Source organism: Callithrix jacchus, chromosome 8 (assembly GCF_049354715.1).
Source record: "Callithrix jacchus isolate 240 chromosome 8, calJac240_pri, whole genome shotgun sequence".
Taxonomy (NCBI): domain Eukaryota; kingdom Metazoa; phylum Chordata; class Mammalia; order Primates; family Cebidae; genus Callithrix; species Callithrix jacchus.
In genome coordinates, this window is record NC_133509.1 from 106,027,764 (window position 1) to 106,053,557 (window position 25,794).

A 25,794-nucleotide genomic window follows, 5' to 3' on the forward strand; every position below is an offset into this window, starting at 1 on the left:
TTGGGAGACTGTGTCCTTCTAGGAATTTACCCATTTCTTCTAGATTTTCTAGCTTTCTAGTGTGCATAGAGCTGTTCGTAATAGTTTCTGATGATCTTTTGTATTTCTGTAGAATCAGTTGTAATGTCACCTTTGTCATTTTTGATTGTGCTTATTTGCATCTTCTCTCTTTTCTTTGTTTAGCTAATGGTCTGTTCTTGTTTATCCTCTCAAAGAACCAACTTTTGGTTTCGTTAATTCTTTGTATGGGTCTTTGTGTCTCAATTTTATTGAGTTCTGCTCTCATTTCTTTTCTTCCGCTACATTTGGAATTAGTTTGTTCTTGTTTTTCTAGTTCCTTCAGGTATGGTGTGGTGTTAGATTGTTAATTTGAGATCTTTCTAACTTTTTGATAAGGGCAATTAGCACTGTAAACTTTCCTCTCAACTCTGCCTTTGCTGCATCCTAGAGGTTTTGGCATGTTGTGTCTCTTTTCGTTTATTTCAAAGAAGTTTTTAAATTTCTGTTTTACTTTCATTTCTTTACACAAAAGTCATTCACAAGGAAGTAGTTTAATTTCCATGTAGTTGTGTGGTTTTGAAAGACCTTCTTGGTATTGATTTCTGTTTTTATTCCACTGTGGCCCCAGAGTATGGTTACTATGATTTTGATTTTTTTACTTTATTGAAACTTGCTTTTTGGCCAAGCATGTGGTCGATCATAGGGTATGTTCTATATGCAGATGAAAATAATGTATATTCTGTGGTTGATGGGTGGAGTATTCTGTAGACGTCTATTAGATCCAGTTGGCCAAGTGTCAGATTTAAGTCCAGAATTTCTTTGTTAGTTTTTTGTCTCAATGATCTAACACTATCAGTGGGGTATTGAAGCCTCCTACCATAACTATGTGGCTAATTATTTTTGTAGGCCAAGAAAACCTTGTTTTATGAATTTGGGTGCAGCAATATTGGTTGCATATGTATGTAGGATAGTTATGTCTTCTTGTTAAATTGAACCCTCTATCATTATGTAATGACCTTTTGTGTCCATTTTTACTGTTAAAGTCTATTTTGTCTGATATAGGAATAGTGACCCCTGCCCTTTTTTGTTTTCTATTTGCATCATGAATCTTTCTCCGATGGCCAGGTGCGGTGGCTCACACCTGTAGTCCCAACACTTTGGGAGGCCGAGGTGGAGAGATCATGAGGTCAGGAGATCAAGACCATCCTGGCCAACATGGTGAAACCCCATCTCTACTAAACATACAAAAAGTAGCCAGGCGTGGCAGCATGCACCTATAATCCCAGCTATTCAGGAGACTGAGGCAGGAGAGTTCCTTGAACCTGGGAGGTTGTTGTTGCGGTAAGCTAAGATGGTACCATTGCACTCCAGCCTGGGCAACAATAAGCAAAACTCTGTCTTAAAAAAAAAATATTTCTCCAGCTATTTACTTTGTGCCTGTCAGTGTCATTGCATGTGAGATGGGTCTCCTGAAGACACCAATCAAATGAATCTTTTTTTTTTTTAATCTACCTTGCAACTCTGTGTCTTTTAAGTGGGGTGTTTAGACCATTTACCTTCAAGGTTAATATTGATATGTGAGACTTTGATCATATCATGAAGTAGTTAGCTGGTTGCTTCATAGTTCTACTGTGTGGTTGCTTTATAGGGTCTGTGGGCTATGTACTTAAGTAAGTGTGTTTTTGTGGTAGCAGGTATTATTTTTATGTTTCTATGTTTAGAACTGCCTTAAGGATCTCTTGTAAGGCTGGTCAAGTGGTAACAAATATCCTTAGCACTTGCTTGTCTGGAAAAGATTTTATTTTTCCTTCACTTATGAAACTGAGTTTGGCAGGATATAAAATTCTTGGTGGGAATTTCTTTCAGAATGCTAAAAACAGGCCCCAATCTCTCCTGGCTTATAAAGTTTCTTCTGAGAAGTCTACTATTAACTTGATGGGATTCCCTTTGTGTGTGATCTGACCTTTTTTCTAGCTGCCTTGAAGATTTTTTCTTTAGTGTTGACCTTAGACACCCTGGTGACTGTATGCCTGGTGATGTTCAGTTTTTATAATACCTCACAGCTGTTCTCAGATTTCTCGTACCTGGATGTCTACCTTTCTAGCAAGATTAGGGAAATACTCTTGAGTTATTCCCTCAAATGTGTTTGTCAGGTTGTTTACTTTTCTACCTCCTCTCTCAGGAATGTCATTAATCGGTAAATTTGGTTGCTTTACATAATCCCATATTCCTCAAAGACTCTGTTAATTTCTTTTATTCTTTTTTCTTTATTTTATCTAACTGAGTTATTTCAGAATACCAGTCTCCAAGGTCCAAAATCTTCTGCCTGGCATTTACTAACTTCCTAAACTTAGGAAGCAACTATGCCTCTGTAAGCTTGTTTTTAAACATGCAAAATGCAGGTATTATCTACTCAACCTACTTGACAAGATTGTTGTAAGATTCCAATGAAATAATGTTTTGTAGAACATTTTACATGTTGAAGCATTTTTTATGGGTACAGTATTATCTCACATATTTCAACCCCCCCAGCTAACAGGCTGTATCCTTTAGGGTACTCCCCTCTCACTGTCATTCTTCTCCTTTCATATAGCACAAATTCTGGTCAGTTGACTTGAGTGCAAATGGGTTACTTTGCCTGAATACAGAAATTTGACCTCCCAACTATAAATATGAAAGCAGCTTATAATATTTACATTTCTTTAATGTACCATTTCAAAACTGCAGATTTGTGTTATCAGTATTTCAGTATATGTCCTGTCCCTGTTAATGTGTAGGTTTATAATAGGGAGATACATTTTATATACTTCTTTGTTTCATCCATGCTACCTGCCATAGAGTCTTGTACATCGTAGATACTGAATAACTGTCAAATGAATGAGGAGTTATTAAGACCAAGAGGCTTTTCAGAGAAAACTTTACCAAACTCTCTAGGACTAGGACCCCAAATCTGTGCTCAAAGCCCATGGCTTTGAGCCATATCTTAACTAGGTAAGAGACAGGATAAAGTGGTATATTAGAACCCATTTTAGAGATATGGCTTTATATGAAAAGTATCTAGTTAAAAGGAAACACAATCTAGAGACCTGATACAGTTTTAGCCTTACTTACTTAATAGTGAAATAATCCTTCAACAGAAAAAAATAATGATCAAAGACAGGAAAACCCAACTTGAAAGAGAAAAACAAAGAAAACATAAAAACCAGAAATGATATTTATTCATCTAGAACTTAGAGGAGAGGGTTAAATTAAGGAATTTATAAAAATAGTTTAGCAGTAATGAGCTAATTCTTAACCTGATTATGATTAAGAATCTATAATTTATCTCTAATAATATTAACATGCATGGAAGTATTCATATTAAACCAGTTTTTAAGAACTTTCACTTAGTAACTGTAGAAGTTATCATCAATTCTCTTATTTTCCTTTAAAAATTTATATATTATTTTTGTGTTTAGGATCATTTTACTTCTCCAGATGAATATGATGACCCTACTGTGCTCTATGAAGCCATTGTATCTCATGAGAAAAACCTCGTAATAGCCCACGAAGGGGACCCTGCATGGCGGAGTGCAGTACTTGCCAACTCTCCCTCCTTGCTTGCTCTGCGGCATGTCATGGATGATGGCACCAATGAATATAAAATCATCATGCTCAACAGACGCTACCTGAGCTTCAGAGTCATTAAAGTAAGTGAGGTATTATTTGTGGCCAAAAAATAGAAGTTTAATAACTTGATCTAAACTTTTTTTTTTTTTTGAGGCAGAGTCCCACTTTGTGGCCCAGGCTGGAGTGCTGTGGCATGATCACGACTCACTGCAGACTCTCAACCTCCCTCGGCCCAGGTGATCCTCCACCTCACCCTTTCAAGAAGCTGGGATTACAGGCATGCACCACCATGCCTGGCTAATTTTTGTGTTTTTTGTAGAGACGGGGTTTTGCTGTGTTGCCTAGGCTGCTGGTCTCGAATTCCTGGGCTCAAGTGATCCACCTGACTCAGCCTCCCAAAGTGGTACAATTACAGGTGTGAGCCACTGCACCCAGCCTTGATCTAAACTTTTAAAAAGTGACTGAAAGTTTTTTCACAGAAAAAATGTAATGCCCATACTACATTAGTTGTTGTTGTTTATGAGCACTTAATTTGACTTCCTTTTTTCAGTACTTTATTCTGTCCTCTGAAAGTTTCTCATGTGCCTTATAGCCTTAAAATTTTTGGTTATTTCAGTTTTGACAGTTTTTTATCCATTAAATGGCAGATCTTATATCTTTTATATATGCAATTTGGGCAGCATCTCTTTGTAAAAAGTCAGCACCATATTGCTAATATGATATGATTCCTAGGTTGCAAAATGATAGCCTACTATGTACTGAATAGACATCAGAAGTTAAATAGTTCATTCTAACTTTTCCTTGTTTTTTTAAACATCTCAGGGCTTTAAGAGGTTTAATTTCTGAAATTTTATTTTGATAGTTTGTAGTTATTTATTTTTTAAATTTACATTATTTAGTCGACTGATACATGTTATAAACATTTTTGCAACCCTAAATACTTATCTCTCATTTCTATAAAAAATATCTATTGTCTTATTTATAAAATTGAGTGCTTTGCCAGTTTAAAAAACTAAATTGGCTTCATTTACTTGAAACTTTTAAAGACAGAGCATGAAGAAAGAGCTCTGTGGATGCTTATTATTTAGCAACCTGCTAATGACAAACGGAAATTGGTTACCTCTTAAACGTGTCCTGCTTATATTTGTTTCCTGCTTTTCACAACTAGTTATTGTAATATCTTTTGTATTCCTCCCATTTCTGCTCTTCTGTTTCTGTAAATTTTATTCTTGGCCCCTTGACCTAATTCCCTCGTGTTCTGGTTTTCAGGTGAATAAGGAATGTGTCCGAGGTCTTTGGGCGGGTCAACAGCAGGAGCTTGTTTTTCTACGTAACCGTAACCCAGAGAGAGGTAGCATCCAAAATGCAAAGCAAGCCCTGAGAAACATGATAAACTCATCTTGTGATCAACCTATTGGCTACCCAATCTTTGTCTCACCCCTGACAACTTCTTACTCTGACAGCCACGAACAGCTTAAAGACATTCTTGGGGGTCCTATCAGCTTGGGAAATATCAGGAACTTCATAGTGTCAACCTGGCACAGGTGAGCCAAGGGGTTGCATTATTCAGTGCTGGTGTATTCCTGACCTTCTTAATCTAGGCATGTACAGTAACGTCACCTGGGAATCTTGTAGAAAAAAACTACAGGTGCCATGGTACATTATGAACCCATTATTTCTGAACTTCAAGAAGTAGAATCTGAGCATTCTTATCAAAATCTTGTTAGATAAATCTGATGTATAATTGTGGTTCAAAACCATTGCTCTGTTACTTGATAGAATCTTGGAAAATTCCCTTTATTTGTCTAATTTTTTTTTTTAACTTTCTATTGTACATTGCCACTATTAGAATGTGTGGGTATTTGTTCTATGCAGATGGGGAATTAAGAGAAAAACGTAAGTGGATTACTTTTTCTAGTTTACCGTTCTGTTTCAACACTAGGGGGAGCACTCTGTACGTTGAGACTTGATGGCAATGCAGAGAGATACTGCTGCCTTTTTAACAATACATTCTCACTCAGATCTGAAATCTAGAGTGTTTTCAAGTATTCACATGAATTTTTTCTCTGTCTTTTGTCTAGTAAATGATGATGTCTGGAGTAGGAACATCATAGTTTGGATGGTGAAGAAACTTTGCAGAACATTATTTTTCTTTTCTTAAGGGTTGTTCAGATTCTTATATGTAGCTTAAGGAAAACCAAATCTGGCGACTAAAGTGGCAGACTCTCAAATGTTTAATCTCTGCCCAAAACAGAAGGCACAATATAAGCCAGTAGAGTGTTCAAAGAAATTTTCTTTCCAAAAAATATTTAATATGTTGTAATTACCTCAAATTCTTTCCCTCTAAGAAAAATGGCATAGAGTGCCCAATTGTCCTTGTTTGCTTAGTCACTCTCCATTTTTAAAAAATAGGAAAAATGATTTCAGCACCTCTTTTCAAGTACACCATATTAACAGTATAAATAAATTAGGTTTTCAGGGGTTACATACTTCAGAGTAACTGAACAGACATTGGCACTGGTAAGAATGCTGTTTTCAGGCTGGGCAGGGTGGCTCACACCTGTAATCCCAGCACTTTGGCAGGCCGAGGTGGGCAGATCGCAAGGGTAACATGGTGAAACCCCATCTCTACTAAAAATATAAAAATTAGCTGGGTGTGATGGCAGGTGCCTGTAGTCCCAGCTACTTGAGAGGTTGAGGCAAGAGAATCGCTTGAATCAGGAGGCAGAGGGTACAGTGAGCTGAGATCACACCACTGCACTCCAGCCTGGCAACAGAGTAAGACTCTGTCTCAAAAAAAAAAGGAACAACAACAATTCTGTTTCCACTGTGATTTTTTTTTTGAAATTTAATTAAAATAAATGAAAAAGTTACAAAAATTTCCAAAGTTGGCTGATTATACAAAATGCATTCAGCTGTGAGAAACTTTTTTTTTTTTTTTTTTTTGAGACGGAGTTTCGCTCTTGCTACCCAGGCTAGAGTGCAATGGCGCGATCTCAGCTCACTGCAACCTCTGCCTCCTGGGTTCAGGCAATTCTCCTGTCTCAGCCTCCCGAGTAGCTGGGACTACAGGCATGCGCCACCATGCCCAGCTAATTTTTTTGTATTTTTAGTAGAGACGGGGTTTCACCATGTTGACCAGGATGGTCTCGATCTCTTGACCCCGTGATCCACCCGCCTCGGCCTCCCAAAGTGCTGGGATTACAGGCCCGAGCCACCACGCCCGGCTGAGAAACTTTTTTTTTATTGTACTTTAAGTTCAGGGATACATGTGCAGATCTTGCAGGATTGTTGCATAGGTACACACATGCCATGGTGGTTTGCTGCCTCCATCCCCCATCACCTACATCAGGCATTTCTCCCAGTGTTATCCCTCCCCAACCTCCCCGCACTCCTCACCATTCCTCCCCTAGTGCCCCAACCCCCAACATACCCCAGTGTGTGATGTTCCCCTCCTTGTGCCCACGTGTTCTCATTGTTCAACACCCACCTATGAGTGAAAAAGTGCGGTGTTTGGTTTTCTTTTCTTGTGTCAGTTTGCTGAGAATGATGGTTTCCAGATTCATCCACCTCCCTGCAAAGGACATGAACTCCTTGTTTTTTATGGCTGCATAGTATTCCATGGTGCATATGTGCCACATTTTCTTTGTCTAGTCTGTCATTGATGGGCATTTGGGTTGGTTCCAGGTCTTTGCTGTTGTAAACTGTGCTGCAGTGAACATATGTGTGCATGTGTCTTTATAATAGAACAGTTTATAATCCTTTGTGTATATACCCAGTAATGGGATTGCTGGGTCAAATGGAATTTCTGTTTCTAGGTCCTTGAGGAATTGCCACACTGTCTTCCACAATGGTTGAACGAATTTACACTCCCACCAACAGTGTAAAAGCGTTCCTATGTCTCCACATCCTCTCCAGCATCTGTTGTCTCCAGATTTTTTAATGATCGCCATTCTAACTGGCGTGACATGGTATCTCAATGTGGTTTTGATTTGCATTTCTCTAATGACCAGTGATGATGAGCATTTTTTTTGTATGTTTGTTGGCCTCATGTATGTCTTCTTTTGAAAAGTGTCTGTTCATATCCTTTGCCCACTTTAATAGGTTTGTTTGTTTCTTGTAAATCTGTTTTAGTTTCTTGTAGATTCAGGATATTAGCCCTTTGTCAGATGGGTAGATTGCAAAAAAATTTTTTTTCCCATTCTGTTGGTTGCCAGTTTACTCTAATGATTGTTTCTTTTGCTGTACAGAAGCTCTTAAGTTTAATTAGATCCCATTTGTCTATTTTGGCTTTTGTTGCCAATGCTTTTGGTGTTTAATCCTGAAGTCCTTGCCTTACACCTATGTCCTGAATGGTTTTGCCTAGGTTTTCTTTTAGGGTTTTTATGGTGTTAGGTCTCATGTTTAAGTCTTTAATCCATCTGGAGTTAATTTTAGTGTAAGGTGTAAGGAAGGGGTCCAGTTTCTGTTTTCCGCACATGGCTAGCCAGTTATGCCAACACTATTTGTTAAAGAGGGAATCCTTTCCCCATGGCTTGTTTTTGTTAGATTTGTCAAAGATCAGATAGTTGTAGATGTGTGGCGTTGCTTCTGAGGCCTCTGTTCTGTTCCATTGGTCTATATCTCCGTTTTGGTACCAGTACCATGCTGTTTTGATGTTAATGGTACAACTGAGTTATATACAGTTCTTTATCGTGGTGCAGGACCAATAATAGAGTATATAAAAGTGAAGTAAATTGGAAAGATTTGAGACAGTGAATATGAGGGTTATAGTTCTTAAGCCATTCTTTGAAAACGTATGAGTGTTTTTGTTCCTGATATTGATTGCACCATAAAGACTTAAAAGGTAAACATTAGTAGCATTAGCAGTTCAGAATAGCTGGAAAAAGAATACCCATTTTGAAGTGATCTTGGGATAATGCTTTTTACTCTGATATTTGTTCCTAGGCTTAGGAAAGGTTGCGGAGCTGGATGTAACAGTGGTGGCAATATTGAAGATTCTGATACTGGAGGTGGGACTTCCTGCACTGGTAACAATACAACAACTGCCAACGATCCCCACAGCAACCTATCCCAGGGAAGCACTGGAAATCCTGGGCAGGGATCAGGAACCGGGCTCCATCCACCTGTCACATCTTATCCTCCACCACTAGGTAATGTGAAACAAAGTTATATGTCTAATGTTAGCTTCATAGCATAGAGGCTGGTTTGTATATGTGTATAGAGGACTACATGTGAGCTACTTGAAAATACAGTAATAGAATTTTTTAAAATTCCAGGTTGTACTTGTATTATCCCATTCATTCATACTTTTTTATATATGTAATTTTAAACTTGATAATTCAACATAAACATTTTGATATATTAAGGATTATTTGAAAATATAATTTTTAAAGGTTAATAACTTAACTATTATAATTAATACTTAAATATTAATTATAATTAACTTCTCCCCTGTTGGACAATGACTTGGTTTTTCTTCTAACATAATGTTGTAATAATATTTGTATATAAGTCTTTGTAACTGTTTATTATTTCCATAGACCAGAAATTTTAGGAATGAACTAGGCCAAAGCTTATGAGAATAATACTCTTGATGTATAATGCCAAAAATCTTCCAGAAAAAAAAAGTTTTTTTTAAATTTTAATTGTTTTAATTTGCATTACTTTGATACCTAAGATGGAAGTTTTTAATGAATTTATCAGCAGCTCTCTTTCTAATGTGCTTATTTACATCTTTTGCCTATTTTTTTATTTGGTTATCTTTTTCTTATTGATTTGTGTTTTATAGTCTGGATTTGAGCTCTTTCAGTTTTCTATACTACAAATATCTTTTCCCATTCTGTCCATTGGCTTTTCATTCTCTTACTATGAAGAGTTACTTGCCTTCTTTTGATGAGAAGTCCTTAATTTTATTGAGAATGATTTACTAATCATTTATTTTATCATTATGTCCTAATTAAGAAAATTTTCCCTATCCCTAGGCCCTCAAGGTAGCTTTTATTAATTTCCCTTTGATATGAGATCAACAGTCCATTCAGTTTACAGAAGGAATCAGATCTCAACTGTCTTCATATGGATGATCAGTTGGTCCAGCCATATGGAGAGTTGATCCTCTCCCCGACTGCCCCCCTGACTGCTTCACATGGATCAGATAAAGTTTTCAGACATTTATTTAAATTGAAAGACATTTATTAAATTTTAATATGGGATTCAAGTGAAGAGACATGATAGATCAACATTTTAGATGTTCTTTTTTTGCTTCTGAGTGAAAACATAAAACTTTCAGTGTTCTTTAAATGTACTTTTTGCTCTTACATTGATTAGTTCTTTTTATTTTCAGGTAAAAAGTACATGTAGCTATGTTTTCACTGTAATTAATTTTACATTACTGTTACAAGTCAAGAAAAAGACAAGTCTAAAGAATCAAATCAAGGCACTTGAAAAAGGATGCAGAAGAACCTGCTTTTCAGTACCACTGATATTTCTATTTAGCAGTGATCCCCGAATGTGTATGAAAATTAAAGCATGGTATTCACTGTCACCCTCTAGGCAGTGTAGCTTTTCCTTGGAAGAGGTTGAAAGGGCAGTAATAACCATACTTTGAGAAATAGTAGTTATAGAGCATGCCACTTAGTAGGACCTTAATAAATGTTTTTCTTTTTTAACTGGCAAAAATTATATATTTTTATGGTGTATATCATCATGTTTTAATATGTGAATATATTGCAAAATGATTAAATTAAGCTAGTTAACATATCCATTACCTCATATACCTATTTTTTTGTGGTAAGAACATTTTAGAGCTACTCAGCAATTTTTAAGCATATAACACATTATTATTAATTGTAGTCCCCAGGCTGTACAGTAGACCTCCAGAGCTTATTCCTCCTGACTCACTGGAACTTTGTACCCTGTGACCAACACCTCCCCCTCCCCAGCCCCTGGCAGCCACCTTTCTACTCTCTGCTTCTGTGAGTTTGGATTTTTCAGATTCCATGAGTGAGAGAGATATGTAGTATTTCTCAGTAAATCTCTGAGCATCTCATTTCCATGAGATAGTTCATTTCTGATGTGTTACAGAAGTATTCTTATTATTTTGAAATATTTCTGTGAAACATATTTTAGGATTTATCCTAACCTTAAGTCCTGATGTTTCCTGTCAGATATTTAATTATTAATTAGGTCTTTCATATGCCTCAGAATTTTAACTCTAAAAAACGTTAGCAAATAAAAATTATGTTACAAAAACTGCATATGAAAAAAGATCTCAGATACATGTTTCTTTTTCTTAACTTTAAAAGTTTTAGGCATAAACATTGATAAGTTCTATCAATTCATCAATTAATTGCCTAGGGGAAAAAGTCTTAGAAACTGTAAAACAGAAGTATCATGTCTGAGTCATTCTACTTTGAGTGAATGCTGTTGTTTCTCCTCCTAGGCACTAGCCACAGCTCTCACTCTGTGCAGTCGGGCCTGGTCAGACAGTCTCCTGCCCGGGCCTCAGTAGCCAGCCAGTCTTCCTACTGCTACAGCAGCCGGCATTCGTCTCTCCGGATGTCCGCCACGGGGTTTGTGCCTTGTCGGCGCTCCTCCACCAGTCAGATATCGCTTCGAAACTTGCCATCCTCCATCCAGTCCCGCCTGTCGATGGTGAACCAGATGGAACCCTCCAGTCAGAGTGGCCTGGCCTGTGTGCAACACGGCCTCCCTTCCTCCAGCAGCTCCAGCCAAAGCATCCCAGCCTGCAAACATCACACTTTAGTGGGCTTTCTTGCGACAGAGGGAGGTCAAGGCAGTGCCACTGATGCACAGCCAGGCAATACCTTAAGTCCTGCCAATAATTCACACGCCAGAAAGGGAGAAGTGATTTACAGAGTCCAAGTGAGTAAGCCAGAGGTGGTCTTGTGCTGTTTTTATTACTTATTTGTTTTATTTCTTATTTGTTGAATGAAGGACTCTTGTGTAAACACATCTTATCTTAGTCTCAAGACTAGAATATTTTTGAATGTTGGGGAAAAGTTTCTTCGAACTTAAAAATTGAAAGCAAACAGTTTTTGTGGTGGTGATATTTGTTCCTTGTTCTGCCATTGTCACGTGGCCATTGCAGTGAGGTCTACCAGAAGGCTGAAAATAATTCAAGAGGTAGTTCTTAAGATTTTTTTTTAAATTCCATTAGAAGAATTTAAAAAGTAACTTGAGACACAAAGAGTCCTGTGAAAAACATTTTGTTTGAGATTACATAATTTTTCATCATTAAGAAAAAAATTAATTGGAATGTTTTTATTTATTATATAGATTGTGGATCCCGGTCAAATTCTGGAAGGGATCAACCTGTCTAAAAGAAAAGAGCTACAGTGGCCTGATGAGGGAATTCGGTTGAAAGCTGGGAGAAATAGCTGGAAAGACTGGAGTCCGCAGGAGGGCATGGAAGGCCATGTAAGTTCTTTTACAAGCTTGTGGTCTGGGGGTCTGCATTTTTTGAAGTCTCCCTCACTCAGATGCATGGTTTTAGCTGATTTATACATATGTATAATTTTCAGACAAAATTGCTACTACTAATTCTGGGTGGGGATAAGAGTTTGTGTATATTCCAGGTCTCCAGCACTAACTTCTACTTTTATTATGAATCGTTAGGTGATTCACCGATGGGTGCCTTGCAGCAGAGATCCAGGTACTAGATCCCACATCGACAAGGCAGTGCTTCTGGTCCAGATTGATGATAAATATGTGACTGTAATTGAAACTGGGGTACTAGAACTTGGCGCTGAAGTGTGAGCCAATGTTTTATAAAGACGTTTATTTTTCCCTCTTAATTCCAAGACACTGGAAAAAGAGAGGAGCAAGCAGAAGATGCCTGCAGGTATCACATCAATCCTGTATGGGAGAGACTGAAAGCAGAATGAGCTTGGCTAAGCGCCTCTCCCTTGCCCTTCACCCTGACTCCTGTCACTGTCTCCATCCCCAAATAAAGCCAAAATATTTTTTTAAGTTAGTTGCCAAGAAAACATTTTGCATGAAAGATAAAGTTCTGTTAAAATACATCCTTAAAAAAAGTTTTTCCTATGCATTGCCTATGCTTTAAATCAACAAACTCTTCATTTCTAAACTATGATCTCGTATTTTTCTAATTTCTTTGCCAAAAATAATTGCCATGTTTTGTCATAGAACATGAAATTCATTTACCTTGATTTTTAAAAACAGACCAGTATAGAAATGTTCTGTATGACTTATAGCAGTATAAAAGTTTAATGTACAGTGAAAGAGACTATGAACAGACATAGATTTATCTTATTCCTTGAGCGCTAAAAACTTTAATGAAAAAAAAAACTGCACTAATTTTTTACAGCAATGCACTAAAGTCTGAGATTTCTCAGAACATTTATTTATATATAAAAATAAAATACCATTATTTAAATTGCCTTTGGGATTAACCCCTTCCCTTATAAATATAGGTAGCAGGAATTGTGCTGCTAATTTTTCTGTTAGTAGTCTGTACTTCATGCCAGGACATTGGATGTTTTCTTTAAAATGAATATGTAATCTCAAGGTATACATAGCTTCCTCATTGACATTTCCCAGAGCCAATAGTCAGCGGATCAGTCATGTGAACACTACTGCCAGCTCCTGTGTCCACATCTCAGAGGAGCCCATGTGCTCTGCTTCTCTCCAGCAGGGCAGGCTCTGCTGGGCTCGCTTCTGGGAAGAAAATGCTTTTCTTTAAGAAGAAGGTGAATATCCAGGAATTTAAAGAGAGGATCGATTGCCTTTTATTTATTTTATGAGTTTCTAGCTCTTGAAGTTATTCAAATGCAGTTTAGTTAATCAAGTAAAATTTTTTCAAATAAAAATATCCAAATGGTGCAGTTATTATTATATCCCTCTTTAATAATTTTGCTTTTTATTTTTCCCTCTTCTTTTTCTATTACTTGAATTTTATTTCCTGTAATTTATAGTGTGTAGCTGTAAATTGAAATATTTATAACTGTGAAATTGACTAAATTCATATGTTGTCTCATAACTTAAATTTTATTGGTTTTTTTAAAAAAATGTATATTCAGGGAAATATATTACTCATATTTACAATTGGGCGATATGGGAATTTCAATTTAAATTTAATTTGCAACTTTTAGCATTTTTAAAATCCTTAAGAAAATTTTCCCTTTTGTTGTGAAACTCCAAAGAAAATTGTACATCTCCTCTGAGCATTTAGGAGCAGCCATCTTTGTACCCCTTGTGAATAGAACATTGAAAGAAACAGGTAAAAGTAATTTTAATAATGCATTTTATTTAATCCAGTACATTCGAAGTATTACTATTTCATCATGTCTCACTAGCCATATTTCAAGTACTCAATAGCTACATGTACCTAGTGGCTACTGTATTAGACAGTACAGATTTAAAGTATCTTTTACTGAGGTGGCAGAAGAGAGAAGCTGTTTTTCCTACTAATTCTGATGTAGATCTCACGTTATAACATAACATTACAGTAGAAGGAATGAAAACTAAGAAAGCAAATAGTGAACATACCAATCTTCCTGCATTTCTACTTTGAAACCTATTTATTTTTCCTTTTTCTAATTTTAAACTTCTGTGGTCATTCAGAACCTAATGTGCCTTGTGTTGACATTTCCATAGACTTCACACTTTACAAAATTTACTGTTTAAAAATACTTGTCAAATGATTTACTGAACCTTTATACAAAGATACCCTTTCGAAATTGACCATTTAAAAATGTATTTTTCTGATAGTCATTATATTCTGCATTTGCCTCATTTTGGCAGATCTACAGTATGCCATTAAAGTTTAGTGGTTTTGGTTTTAGAGGGTTTTTTTTTTCCTGAAACTGAATTTATAATAAATTTCTCTATGTACATATATTTTTTAAATCTTCTCAAAGTAACTGTGTTCCCTTTGGCTTGTTCCCTTTGTGAAGTGAGTATGATCTTTTCATGGTCATTGCCTAGATAAGAGATAAGTAGAGCCTTTTCAGTCTTAGACGGAAGGTAATTCGTTTTCCCACGCAGAAAAAAAAAATCTGACCTTCACATGATTTAATCAGAAAGGGCTGGAATTTTTTGATTTCTAGCCCCTGCTCCATAAAAATTTTTAACGCATCACATACTCTGAAAAGTCAGATTTCAAATGCAAGACTAGATTTTATATGGAACATATATGTTGGGTTTTGATTTTGGGTAGCAATTGATATACATTTTTCTCAAAACAGGTTGAATTTTGTTAACATATAATTCTTTAGTGAGTTTATAAATTAGGAACCCTGAGAGAAACCCTGTTGTTTTTCTTAAGAGTCTAAAACTGACAGTCTTTTAAAAATCATAGTACTTTTCTAGTAATTGCATCAGGGGAAATGGTGATAATTGAAGAAACATTTATTTCTTAAGAATAATTTGATCTAAATTATATGGGCATATAACACTTGCGTTAACTTAATTGATCATAAATTTTTGTTCCTGCCTCACCTGTCACCCCCCGCTCCGAGAATCATGAATGACTTGTTTAGATTCTCTGCTTCACCTTTTTCAGTTATGTACAAGACTTCAGCCTACATTAATGTCTTTAGTTTATAAATTGCCAATGCTTCGATTTTCATAATTTGAAAGTAAAAAGATATAACTAAAACACTAGCTTTTTAAAATTCATTTCCTTTTTATAATGTTGTATGATTGAAATCTTTCTGTTTTTTCTTGTTTAATTCTTCCCCACCCCGACCCCCCCTTATAAGAGAAAGATAATCATGGAATGAGTTATATATTGTTGCCTTTTTTTTCTTTCATTCGGTGACAAAAAACATTTTATAGCTCCTAACTAAGCTTTTGGTTAATCTTCCAATTTATACCTTGGTGTGAACTCTCTTTTTACACCATTTTCAACACTGGATAAAACTTTAATGTTGACTTTTTTGCTAAAGAACTTTAATTTTTCCAAGAATCTAGATTAACATAAGATGTTGATGTTTAAGGAACTTGGAAGAGTAAGTGGTAAGGCTGTATGTATATTTTTTAAGAGATTGCCTTTTAGGAAATTAGTGAACAAACTTAACCAGTGTTCTGCCTTCTTTGACTTTGTTACTGGAGGATGATGATCTAATTCTATTAGGTTTGAAGTCGTTTGGAAAATATTTCAAGTATATCTGAAATACTTCTAATTTTTGAAACAGAAGTAGACAGACAGTATTTGTATCCCAAGTGAGATATGGAATATTACTCTGTGTACTAAATGTCAGGCAATGAAAATACAAGTTTTTGTGTAGGAAACCCAGTAAGAAGATGTGTTTCTCTTTCTGAATTAGTTTATTTTTCCATCACATACCAAAATACAAAACTCAGCCTCATATTTTTCAGCAGGGGCAGCTTAGCCTTGATAAATTCCTCTGTGCTTCTGAGCATCATCCTTCTGCCTCTGCCTAGCAGCTCTGCTTTTGGTGAATTGCTGTTGTGAGCCATTCATCCAGCACTGGGCCTTTTAAGCTGAAGATTCACCCATTGTCTAGAATTGTCCTTTTCTTTTAGCTAGCTTTCAAGCATCTTTCCTCCTAAATAAATATGTGACTTGAGAAAAAGGTGATAATGATTTTGTCAGAATCCTTTGACTTTATATTTACTAGCTACTTAAACATAAACTGTTGTCCATATTGTTAATTTCTTTTATATTTATTTTAATTAATTTTTCATGAATATGAACAAAGCCTTTTCTGGGGTGTGTGTTTGTTTTTTAAGTCCTCATTATTCATTCATATTCTTTTAATGTGTAAGGTAATCATATAAAGTTATTTTGGACACAGACCCAGTTAATTTTTTCTTTTGATAGAGGATACATTGTTCAGATAAGGTATAAAATGTCCCTTTTTATTCTAGAGGCTTTTCCTTTAATTCCAAGATTAGTGGAGAGAATAATGTCAGTCAAGGTAAGATGGCACATGGAACTTGCTAACAGACTTAGGACATTTTGTTTCATTCTTACCTGGATATTGTTTTACTGGTGTTGAGAAAGAAGAAAAATTAGATACTACCATGCATTGGGGCAGCATAATTTTAATATTACATTGAATATAGCTTTTTAAAAATAAGTATTAAAAAGCCTTTTCTTCATTTATTTTTTTTTTAATTTGGTTAATATGCATCCAGACTGTCTTATTTTTACTTGTTAAATGTCTAGGAAGAATTGTGATTGGAAAGGAATTAATTATAAATCTGGTAGGATATAGGTGGAGTGAGTTTGCTTGAAACAGAAGTATATTTTCTACTTTGAATCACCTCACCAGAGTCATCTGTCAAGAATTATGTATGAAAACAATTTCTCTTTATTGCCTACAAGCCACATACTCTTTCTGGATTAAGATAAATAACTTATGTTTGTGAATTGAACTTCATTATCTGCCATTTTGTGGAATCAACCTCACATTTCAACTAGAGCTGATTGTCACCACAAGGTTATATGACAACTCTGTTCTAAGACTTATGCCTATTATATAGGGTTATACCTTTTTTCTTATGCCTCAGCGCTGTACCTGACAATTTATAATTCGGTGGAGCCAAGCTAGAGCTAGAAGGAACGAAGGTCATCCTAACACTGTGACGGGGATGAATTCCTGGGTATTACCTGCACAATGAGGTGGTGCCCTGGAATTCACAACAGAGTAGTAATAGAGCATAAGATGGCTGCTCCAGATGACTCTTGGGTTTAGTGTACTTGTGATTGAACAATATTTTTTATATACGAAGCTTGATTCTACAACCAAAATAATAGAAGTTTTTTGGGGGAGGGGATCATATCTGCTTATGCTTTTTAAAAGCTTAAAGTTTAAGTAAAAGTAAATTGTAAAAACTGATTAACCCTGCACAAGTCTGGCAATGAGCTCTGCATGAGGAAATGGAAGGAGGAATATTGAACATGATTCTTGGAAAGTGGACGTAAGGAGGAAAATGGGTTTTCCTTTTCTGATCATGGGCTCTGGAAAGTATTCATGGCCTTTACCAGCATTCAGTATAAACCAGAGATAAGGACATATGTACTTACGTGTGTCTGTGAGTGTGTGTGTGTGTGTGTGTGTGTGTGTGTCTGAGTGTTATTCTGAGCAGCTTGTAAATATTGTAGTTGTTTAAAATGGAAAATAAAGGCTGAGTTTTTTTGGCAAATATATTGCATCAAAAATACAGTATTGATGGTGGATAAACACTGAGGAAATAAATTTTTTTTTCATTTTGCCTTCTGTCCATTTTTTGTCAAATTGAGAAAAATTACAGTACACTATATTCAGTTCTGTATGGCATGTTCTTAAAACATGTACTTGGTTCTGAAATCATTTTAAATAAGCTTTGGCCTGTAATCATGCTTCAACTTAAAATAGATCAAAAGCCTACATCATACTTCATGTTCAAAGATGGTCTTTCTCACACTTTTCTTAGTGCAGGGGTTGTAGTTTGTATCTTCTGAATTGATCCGATATTACATATTAACAATATTAGATGGAACATGTAGGATGATAGAAATGTATATGTTCAATCACACACTAAATTACAGCACAGCAAATGGAAAGAACATTTGGATTATGGTCATCAATCAGGTGGGTACAAACTTGTTTGGTATATTTGCAGTGTGTACTAACCCAGTGATTTTACAAATAATACTTAAAATACAAGCTGATTTACAATGAGAATAGACGTATTCTTGATTAAATCGCTTATAATCCTTTAATGCATCATTTTAACTATTACTTAGTAAGAACCAGAACCAGCAGGATACAGATTATATACCTTTTGTATCAGAATCCAAATAGTTTGCTATCTTTCTTCTGGAGTCACAGTGGCATAAAACACATCTTCAAAGAAAGAAATTCCCTGGATGAGTTGCATTTATCTTAGAGCCAGAGATTCAAAGAGCTGTTGACTTGAAATTTAGGTCCCATAAAACTTCTTCCTTTTTAAATCCAGATCTTGCACCGCTTTATTTTTAAAATGCAGTTTATGTAAGATTTTTTCCTCCTAAAGGATCCAAAATGTTTTGCTGACTGTGGCCAATGAATCTTGCCATGTTAGGTGTGCTTTCCCCTGGGGTAGGGTGGAAAGCAACACTTTGTTAAGTAAGGGCATGACAGAATGGTGGCTTTCTGGGTATTTAATCAGCACTTACATGAAATATTTATTCTCAGCCTGGACAAGAGACCCCGTCCCTACAGAAACATTTAAAAATTAGCCGAGCATGGTGGTGTGTGCCTGTATTCCCAGCTACTTGGGAGGCTGAGATGGGAAGATCACTCTACCAGGATTCGGAGGTTCAGTGAGCTGAGATTGCACCACTGCACGCCAGCCTCGGTGACAAAGTGAAACTCTGTCTTAGAAAAAATTATTCTTCCTCCTTCATATGTGGTTATCAAAGGAAACTAGATAGAATTAAACTTCACCCTTTGGAAAATGTAATTTAATTCCAGAGGATCCCTAGGTTGCTTAGCAATTTCTCAAGCATTAACAGCAAGTGGCTGGAGATGAATCTACCTTGTCTGTGAAACTTTAAAGAGGCCATTCAGTTTCAGCGCCCAGTGAACCATGCCAAAAGGGAAAAGTCATCTTTCAGTCCGAGTTTCCCTTTTACTTCTGAGAGCACTGTTTATGGTTACAGAAGCAACTGGCCCATGTAAAAATACTCCAGATCTCTGTCCTCATCTTAAAGCAAATATTCTTAACCTGTCTTTATCATATAAAGTCAACATTCCAGGATAACGCTGAACTTAAGCAGATACCCGGTAGTGCCTCTGTGTGTTTGTAATACAGTTGACCCTTGCACAGTGCAGGGGTGAGGGGTGCCAACAGCCCACGCAGTTGAAAATCTGCATGTAACTTTTGACTCCTCCAAATCAACTCCTATGAACAAAGAAATTTGGAGGAAAGATACTTTATTTCAGTGAACAGTTTGTAAAACTGGAGAGATGCAGTATTTGGTGTAAAATGGAGGTACGTTTCAGAGAACAAAGGGAAGATTGGGGTTTTATTTGTTTGTTTTTGAGACAGAGTCTTGCACTGTCACCAAGGCTGTAGCTCCGTGGTGCAATCTTGGCTCACTGCAATCTCTGCCTCCTGGGTTCAAGCAATTCTTCTGCCTCAGCTTCCCAAGTAGCTGGGACTACACACGTGTGACACCATGCCCAGCTAATCTTTTTTTTTATTTTTAGCAGAGACAGGGTCTCACCATGTTGGCCAGGATGGTCTTGATCTCCTGACCTCATGATCCGCCCACCTGGGCCTCCCAAAGTGAAGCCTGGGGTTTTATAGCAAAAGTTCCTGCCCAAGCTTCCCAATCAGGTCCTTTTATGCAAATGAAGGATTGAAACTTGCTTAGTTCTGATTGGTCAATACAGTGGAACCGTGTTTGCTTGGCTTACCTGAGCTCTGATAGTTCCAAAGATAAAAAGCTATGGGTTTTCAGGGAACTCAAGAGTGTGTGTGTGATTCCAGTCAGCAAATGGCTGCTTGGCTCCATTTTAAATTCAGGGCCAGTTAGCCACTTGGGATTCATCTTGAAGAATGGGCTCTTTCAGATTCATATTTTTCACACTAATAGCCTACTGTTGATTGGAACTCTTACCAATAAACGATTGATTGTATGTTACATGTATTATATATTGTATTCTTACAATAATGTAAGCTAGAGAAAAGAATATGTTATTAAGGAAACATATTTACTATTCATTAAGTGGAAGTGGATCATCATAAAAGTCATCATCGCCTTCACACTGAATAGGCTGAGGAAGAGGAAGAGTTGGTCTTACTGTCTCAAGGATGGCAGAGACAAGGAAATTCGCATATAAATTGACCCATGCAATTTTTTTAAAGGGTCAGCTGTACTGTTAATGAACGTACTCAATAATGCCCCACACACCACTTCTCAGTTGTATACCAGTTGATAATACAATATTCCACAAATGTCTCAGTGGGAACCCTACCGGGTAGTACAGATGTTTAAGGTGCACCTTTGTATAGAGAAAAATTTGTCTAGCTTGTGAATTTGAGAGACCCCTTTTGTGCATTGCACTGTGAAACAGCATTTATTTAAGCAGTTAATTCTATAATGTTAATTAGGTTGTTTACAGTTTCAATAAAGCAAAAACTTAAAGTTGCTGGAACAGAAATTTGGCTCACTACAAAATGAAACTGAGCTTTCAGGATTGGGTTATTCATGTTACTCCAGTTCTGTGTATCTGTAATTTTCTCAACTCCGCTCTGTTTTGTGTGCTGGCTCCCTTTTCAGGTAAGAGACAGTTGCCTGCAGTTCTGGGCTGCATTCCACATACATCCTCATCCAGAAGGAGAAAAATTACTTCCTATTACCTTTCTTGAAAGGAAAAACTTCTCTGAAGCCACAGCATGTTTCTTCTTGTATCTCATTGATAACATTTGACATACACAAGATTCTCAACGTTTTTCTGTGCCCTGGTTTTCTAAACCAGTCACTGGCAAGAGACATAGACTTGCCATGATTGGCTCTGACAAATCACGCAGGTTTACCGCTGCTTTTGCACAATTATTACAAATGTAATACAGTTAATTAAAGGGAATATGATATGTTAGAATCATGAAAATAATTTTACCACCTCGGTTATCTAAGACAGTCTTGAACACTCCCAGAGGGTTATAAACTGTGCTGTGAGAGTCACTGTTACAAGAATATCTCCATCTCATTTTCGTTTTCAAATTTACTGACATAAAGTGACTCAGTATTTCTGTAACAGCTGTAGATATACCCTTTTCATTCCTGATACTGGTTATTTTTGCCTTCTCTTGTCTTTTCAAATAACCAGTTTTTGGTTATGTTGATCATTTTTTTGTTTTGTTTCACTTTATTCATTTTTGCATTTGTATTTATTCCTTCTCTTATTTAGTTATTTTTCTAGCTTCTTGAGATGGACACTCAGTTCTTTGGTTTTCAGCCTTTGTTCTTTTCTATTTATACATTTTAAAGTTATAAATTTCTCTTTAAGCATTGACTTTAGCTTTGTTAGACAAGTTTTGATATATCTTTTTTAAAGACAATCAGTTCAACTATTATTTAATTTTCATTATGAATTCTTCTTTGACCCATGGGTAACTAGACCCCTGTTAGTTTCCAAATATTGGGTGATCTTCCAGATATTGTTTTCTAGATATTACTTAAGTGTAGTCAGAGGAACTGTATGATATTAATTCTTTGGAACTTGTTAGCCTTCTTTGTGGCTCCATATATTGTCCATTTCAGTAAATGTTGCAGTGGCAATTGAGGAAAAAAATGCATATTCTGCAATGATAGCCTTCTATATTATTTATATATACATATATATACAGTTTTTTATTCAGATTCTGTATATTATAGACTTTTAAGTCTATAATACACAATACATTTATGCCTATAATAAAGTACATTTGTTACTCATCAATTTATGATTTATATATTTGAGGCTATGTTATTAGATACATATAAATTTGAAGGATTTTTTTATGGATTGTCCCCTTTAATATGAAATGCCCTCTTCTTCTCTAGTAATACTTCTTGCCCTAAAGTTACTTTATCTGATGTTAGTATAGCTGTATCAGATTTATATAGTATACATTTGTCATTTTACTTTCAACTTTTGTATGCTTTATAGGTAAGGTATACTCTTATAAACCACCATATAGTAAGGATTTTTAATCTTGTTGACAATCTTTTTTCCCACCCTCAGCTCACTGCAACCTCCTCCTCCCAGGTTCAAGTGATCCTCCTGACTCAGCCTCCTGAGTAGCTGGGATTACAGGTGTGCGCCACCACACCCAGCTAATTTTTGTATTTTTGGTAGAGACGGGGTTTCACCATGTTGGCCAGGCTGGTCTCAAACTCCTGACCTCAGGTGCTCTGTCCATGTAGGCCTCCCAAAGTGCTGGGATTACAGGCATGAGCCACCATGCCCTGCCTATTCTTTCCATTGTTATTTATTCATTTCCATTGTTATTTATTTCGTTTCCAACGAAACCACAAAGGTAAAGGAATATTTCTTCTACCTACAGAACTCCCTTTACCATTTCTTGGTCTGCTAATGACAAATTCCTTGTGTTTTTCTTCTTACAGTGAAAATGTCTTTTTGTTTTCATTTTTGAAGATTTTTGTGAGATACAGAGATTTGGCTTGGCAATTACTTTCTTTCTGATTGTCTTCTGCCTTTCATGGTTTTTTTAGTCTTGTTGCTCTTTTAAGGGCAACGTATTTTTAATCCTCCAATTATATTTGTCTTTGATTTTTAATAGCTTTCCATATAGTGCCTGTGTGTAGTTTTCTTTGTATTGTCTTGCCAAAGTGTTTTTTATTATCTCTTAAATCCTGGTCATTATCTCCTCAAATATTCCTTCTGCCACAATATTTTCTCTCCTCCTCTCACACCAGTTATACACATATATTAAACCTTTTTATTATGTCCCTTATGTTCTTTTTTGACTTTTCTATCTTTAGTCTCTTCATATTTAAATATTCTACGTATCTTCCAGTTTTTATTTTTCTTTCATCATCTATATTTAATATTCTGCTAAACTGATCTATTGAGTTCATTTTAATTTTTGTATTTTTCAGTTCCAGAATTTGCATTTGATTTTTGAATATGTTTTCAGTTACCTGCTGATATTCTTGTTTGCTATTTAATTTCTTAAACATATTAACTACAGTTAAAGCTCATATATGATAATTCCAACATCTGGGTCTCCTGTAATTCTGTTTCTGTTGTCTTTTTTTTTTTCTCTTGGTTCTCTGTTTTGTCTTTTGTTTGCCTGTTTATTTCTGATTGAATGCAAGACATTGCATGAAAATCTGTACATAATTGAGGCTCTAGATATTATAATCTTCCTCAAGATTATTTACTTTTTCTTTTGGCAAACAAGGTAGGAAATCAGGGAATGAGCTGTTTGGAAGATGGACTTCAGCCTTCTGAGAGCTGATCGGTTTCGCCTTTACTCCTAGGTCATAGCCCTTTAGATATCCAAACTTAAAGACTGGGTTTCATCTTTGGTGGGCCCTAAATTGTAATTACAAATACCAGCCTTGTGAGAGTCCAAAAGCACTGCTCAGTTTCTCCACTAATGCTTTCTTTTCTTTTTTTTTTTTTTTTTGAGACGGAGTTTGCTTTTGTTGCCCAGGCTGGAGTGCAATGGCACAATCTTGGCTCACTGCAACATCTGCCTCCTGGGTTCAAGAAATTCTCCTGTCTCAGCTTCCCAAGTAGCTGGGATTACAGGCACATACCACCATGCCCAGCTAATTTTTGTATTTTTAGTAGAGACAGGGTTTCACCATATTGGCTAGGCTGGTCTCAAACTCCTGACCTCAGGTCATTTACCCACCTCGGCCTCCCACAGTGCTAGGATTACAAGTGTGAGCCACTGCACCCGGCCTTCAGCCACTGCTTTCAAAGTGGCAGATGTGGCACTGAAACCATCCCCAAGAAAACTATAAAATTGATGAAGGGAGAAAATAAAATTCCACTAGATTTGCAGCACAATGAGCAGTGATCATTAGGCCAGCTTGCCCTTTGGCCCACTTCCTTGTAGCTGGTCACTGTTAGCTACCCCAGGATAATGTAGGCCTTGTCACAAGACTTTGTTCTATAGATAAAAGAGTTTCTCCTTTAGGTTTTGCATACCAACGAAACCAACAACACTAGCTGGTCTGAAGGATCCAGGAAGAAGCTGACTTATGGAAGAACAGTTTCCACGTCCTGATGATTTCAACTCTTTACCAGGACCAGTCAACAACTCCAATTTTCCAGCCTGTCGTCCTCCACCACCTCCTTAAAGATCCTTTGCCCAGAACCCCTCAAGGGAATAGATGTGCGGCTTGAGAATTCCCCTTATCCTCCTCACCCCCGTTCTCTCATTCAGGGGCCTTGCGATTATTAAACGCCAATGTTGCTGCTGACCCCATTGTCAGTGTAGTGTTTATCTGTTGTCACGGGGGGGACATATAAACCTAGCAGTCCTGTTACAACAGCAAATACCAATCCTCTCTCTGGGCTTCCCTTCTCTCTGGGGTCTTGGCCCCTGAAGTCTTAGTTACTGTGGTAACACTCCAATGCCTTCAAGTATATTTTTATCCTTTGTACAGCTTTCCTCATTATCTCTGATTCAAGGGTTGATCTGAAACAAGCTAACATCTTGTCAATTCTTAATGTCAATTGGCATTCTCACCCGTCTATTACAGTATCTTGGTACTTAAGCTTTGCCTTGACTTTACCTGTTATATTCTTTCATTTCAGGTTCAGCCATGCCTTGGTTGCTAGCTAGCCTATGGTTGTACCCAGCCACTAATGGAGGGTTAGAGGTAGTGAGAGGAGTGTACAGGGTTTTGTGGTACAAACCAATCCATTTGAATACTAGGAGCTGAGGGAAAACAAGATCAGTGGCCTCAGTGGGCGTGGCAGCTATCTGACGTTTGTGTCCTATCCAACCCAAGATGTATCATAGAGGTAAGCCAGACGCCTCAGGTAAAGCAGCAATGTCTAGACCAGTGACACATACACAGGATCTGACCAACATTTTGTACTCCTGCAGGCTCTGGTTACATGACAGAGTCACAGTATCTGTGATTTCAAAAATCTGTTTTTCATTACAGCGCAGTGAGGTTTTTTCTGTTCTCCTTTCTAGGCAGAGACTTGCCTGGCCTGAGGTCCTAATGACTCTCCTCCATTTCAGACCTGCCCCCTGAGGTGTTACAGCGGCAGCAGTAGCGGAGACAGGGCTTAGCCAATGCAGGGTGCTTTTCCAGCCCTGAGCTTAACCTTTCCATTCATTCCAAATGAAATAAAGTCTCCATAGGTAACCCAAGTACTGAAATAGGCTTCAGGTAAGAAGTGAGTGAACTTCGTGTTGTTCCTGAGCTTGGTGGGATGAGTCTTTGGAAAAGTTAAATGGCTTAACTACTGTAAACCACCCAGTCCAGGCATATGATTCATTTTGTGTGACCTTAGACTTTTTCTTGGTAGATTCGGGGCCAAAAAATAGGAAGCAAAAAATAGCTTCACTTGGATCAAGTATTTTCCTTTCTGGAAACCGGAAAAGTATTCAGTTCTACAAGTTCCAACATGTTCCTCATTCACATCTCTGTTTCTCTACCTATATTCACCTTAAAATTCAGGTCACAAAGACAGCCTACAGGAAATCTGCGTCATGGATGAGAGG

General features: G+C 36.8%; 1 protein-coding gene across 8 annotated transcripts in view; it reads left to right on the plus strand.

Moving 5' to 3' along the window:
- The window catches only part of PCNX1 (pecanex 1), a 201,812-nt gene extending 183,977 nt beyond the window's left edge, over positions 1 to 17,835 (plus strand). For all 8 annotated transcript variants that reach the window (XM_002754063.6, XM_078335275.1, XM_035260872.3 and 5 more), the window contains 6 exons: positions 3,459 to 3,689; positions 4,879 to 5,153; positions 8,557 to 8,762; positions 11,051 to 11,493; positions 11,908 to 12,048; positions 12,247 to 17,835. In XM_002754063.6, the coding sequence (XP_002754109.1) occupies positions 3,459 to 3,689; positions 4,879 to 5,153; positions 8,557 to 8,762; positions 11,051 to 11,493; positions 11,908 to 12,048; positions 12,247 to 12,387 (1,437 nt within the window). In that variant the 3' untranslated portion in view covers positions 12,388 to 17,835. The remainder of the gene's footprint in view (positions 1 to 3,458; positions 3,690 to 4,878; positions 5,154 to 8,556; positions 8,763 to 11,050; positions 11,494 to 11,907; positions 12,049 to 12,246) is intronic.
- The last annotated feature ends 7,959 nt before the right edge of the window (positions 17,836 to 25,794 follow it).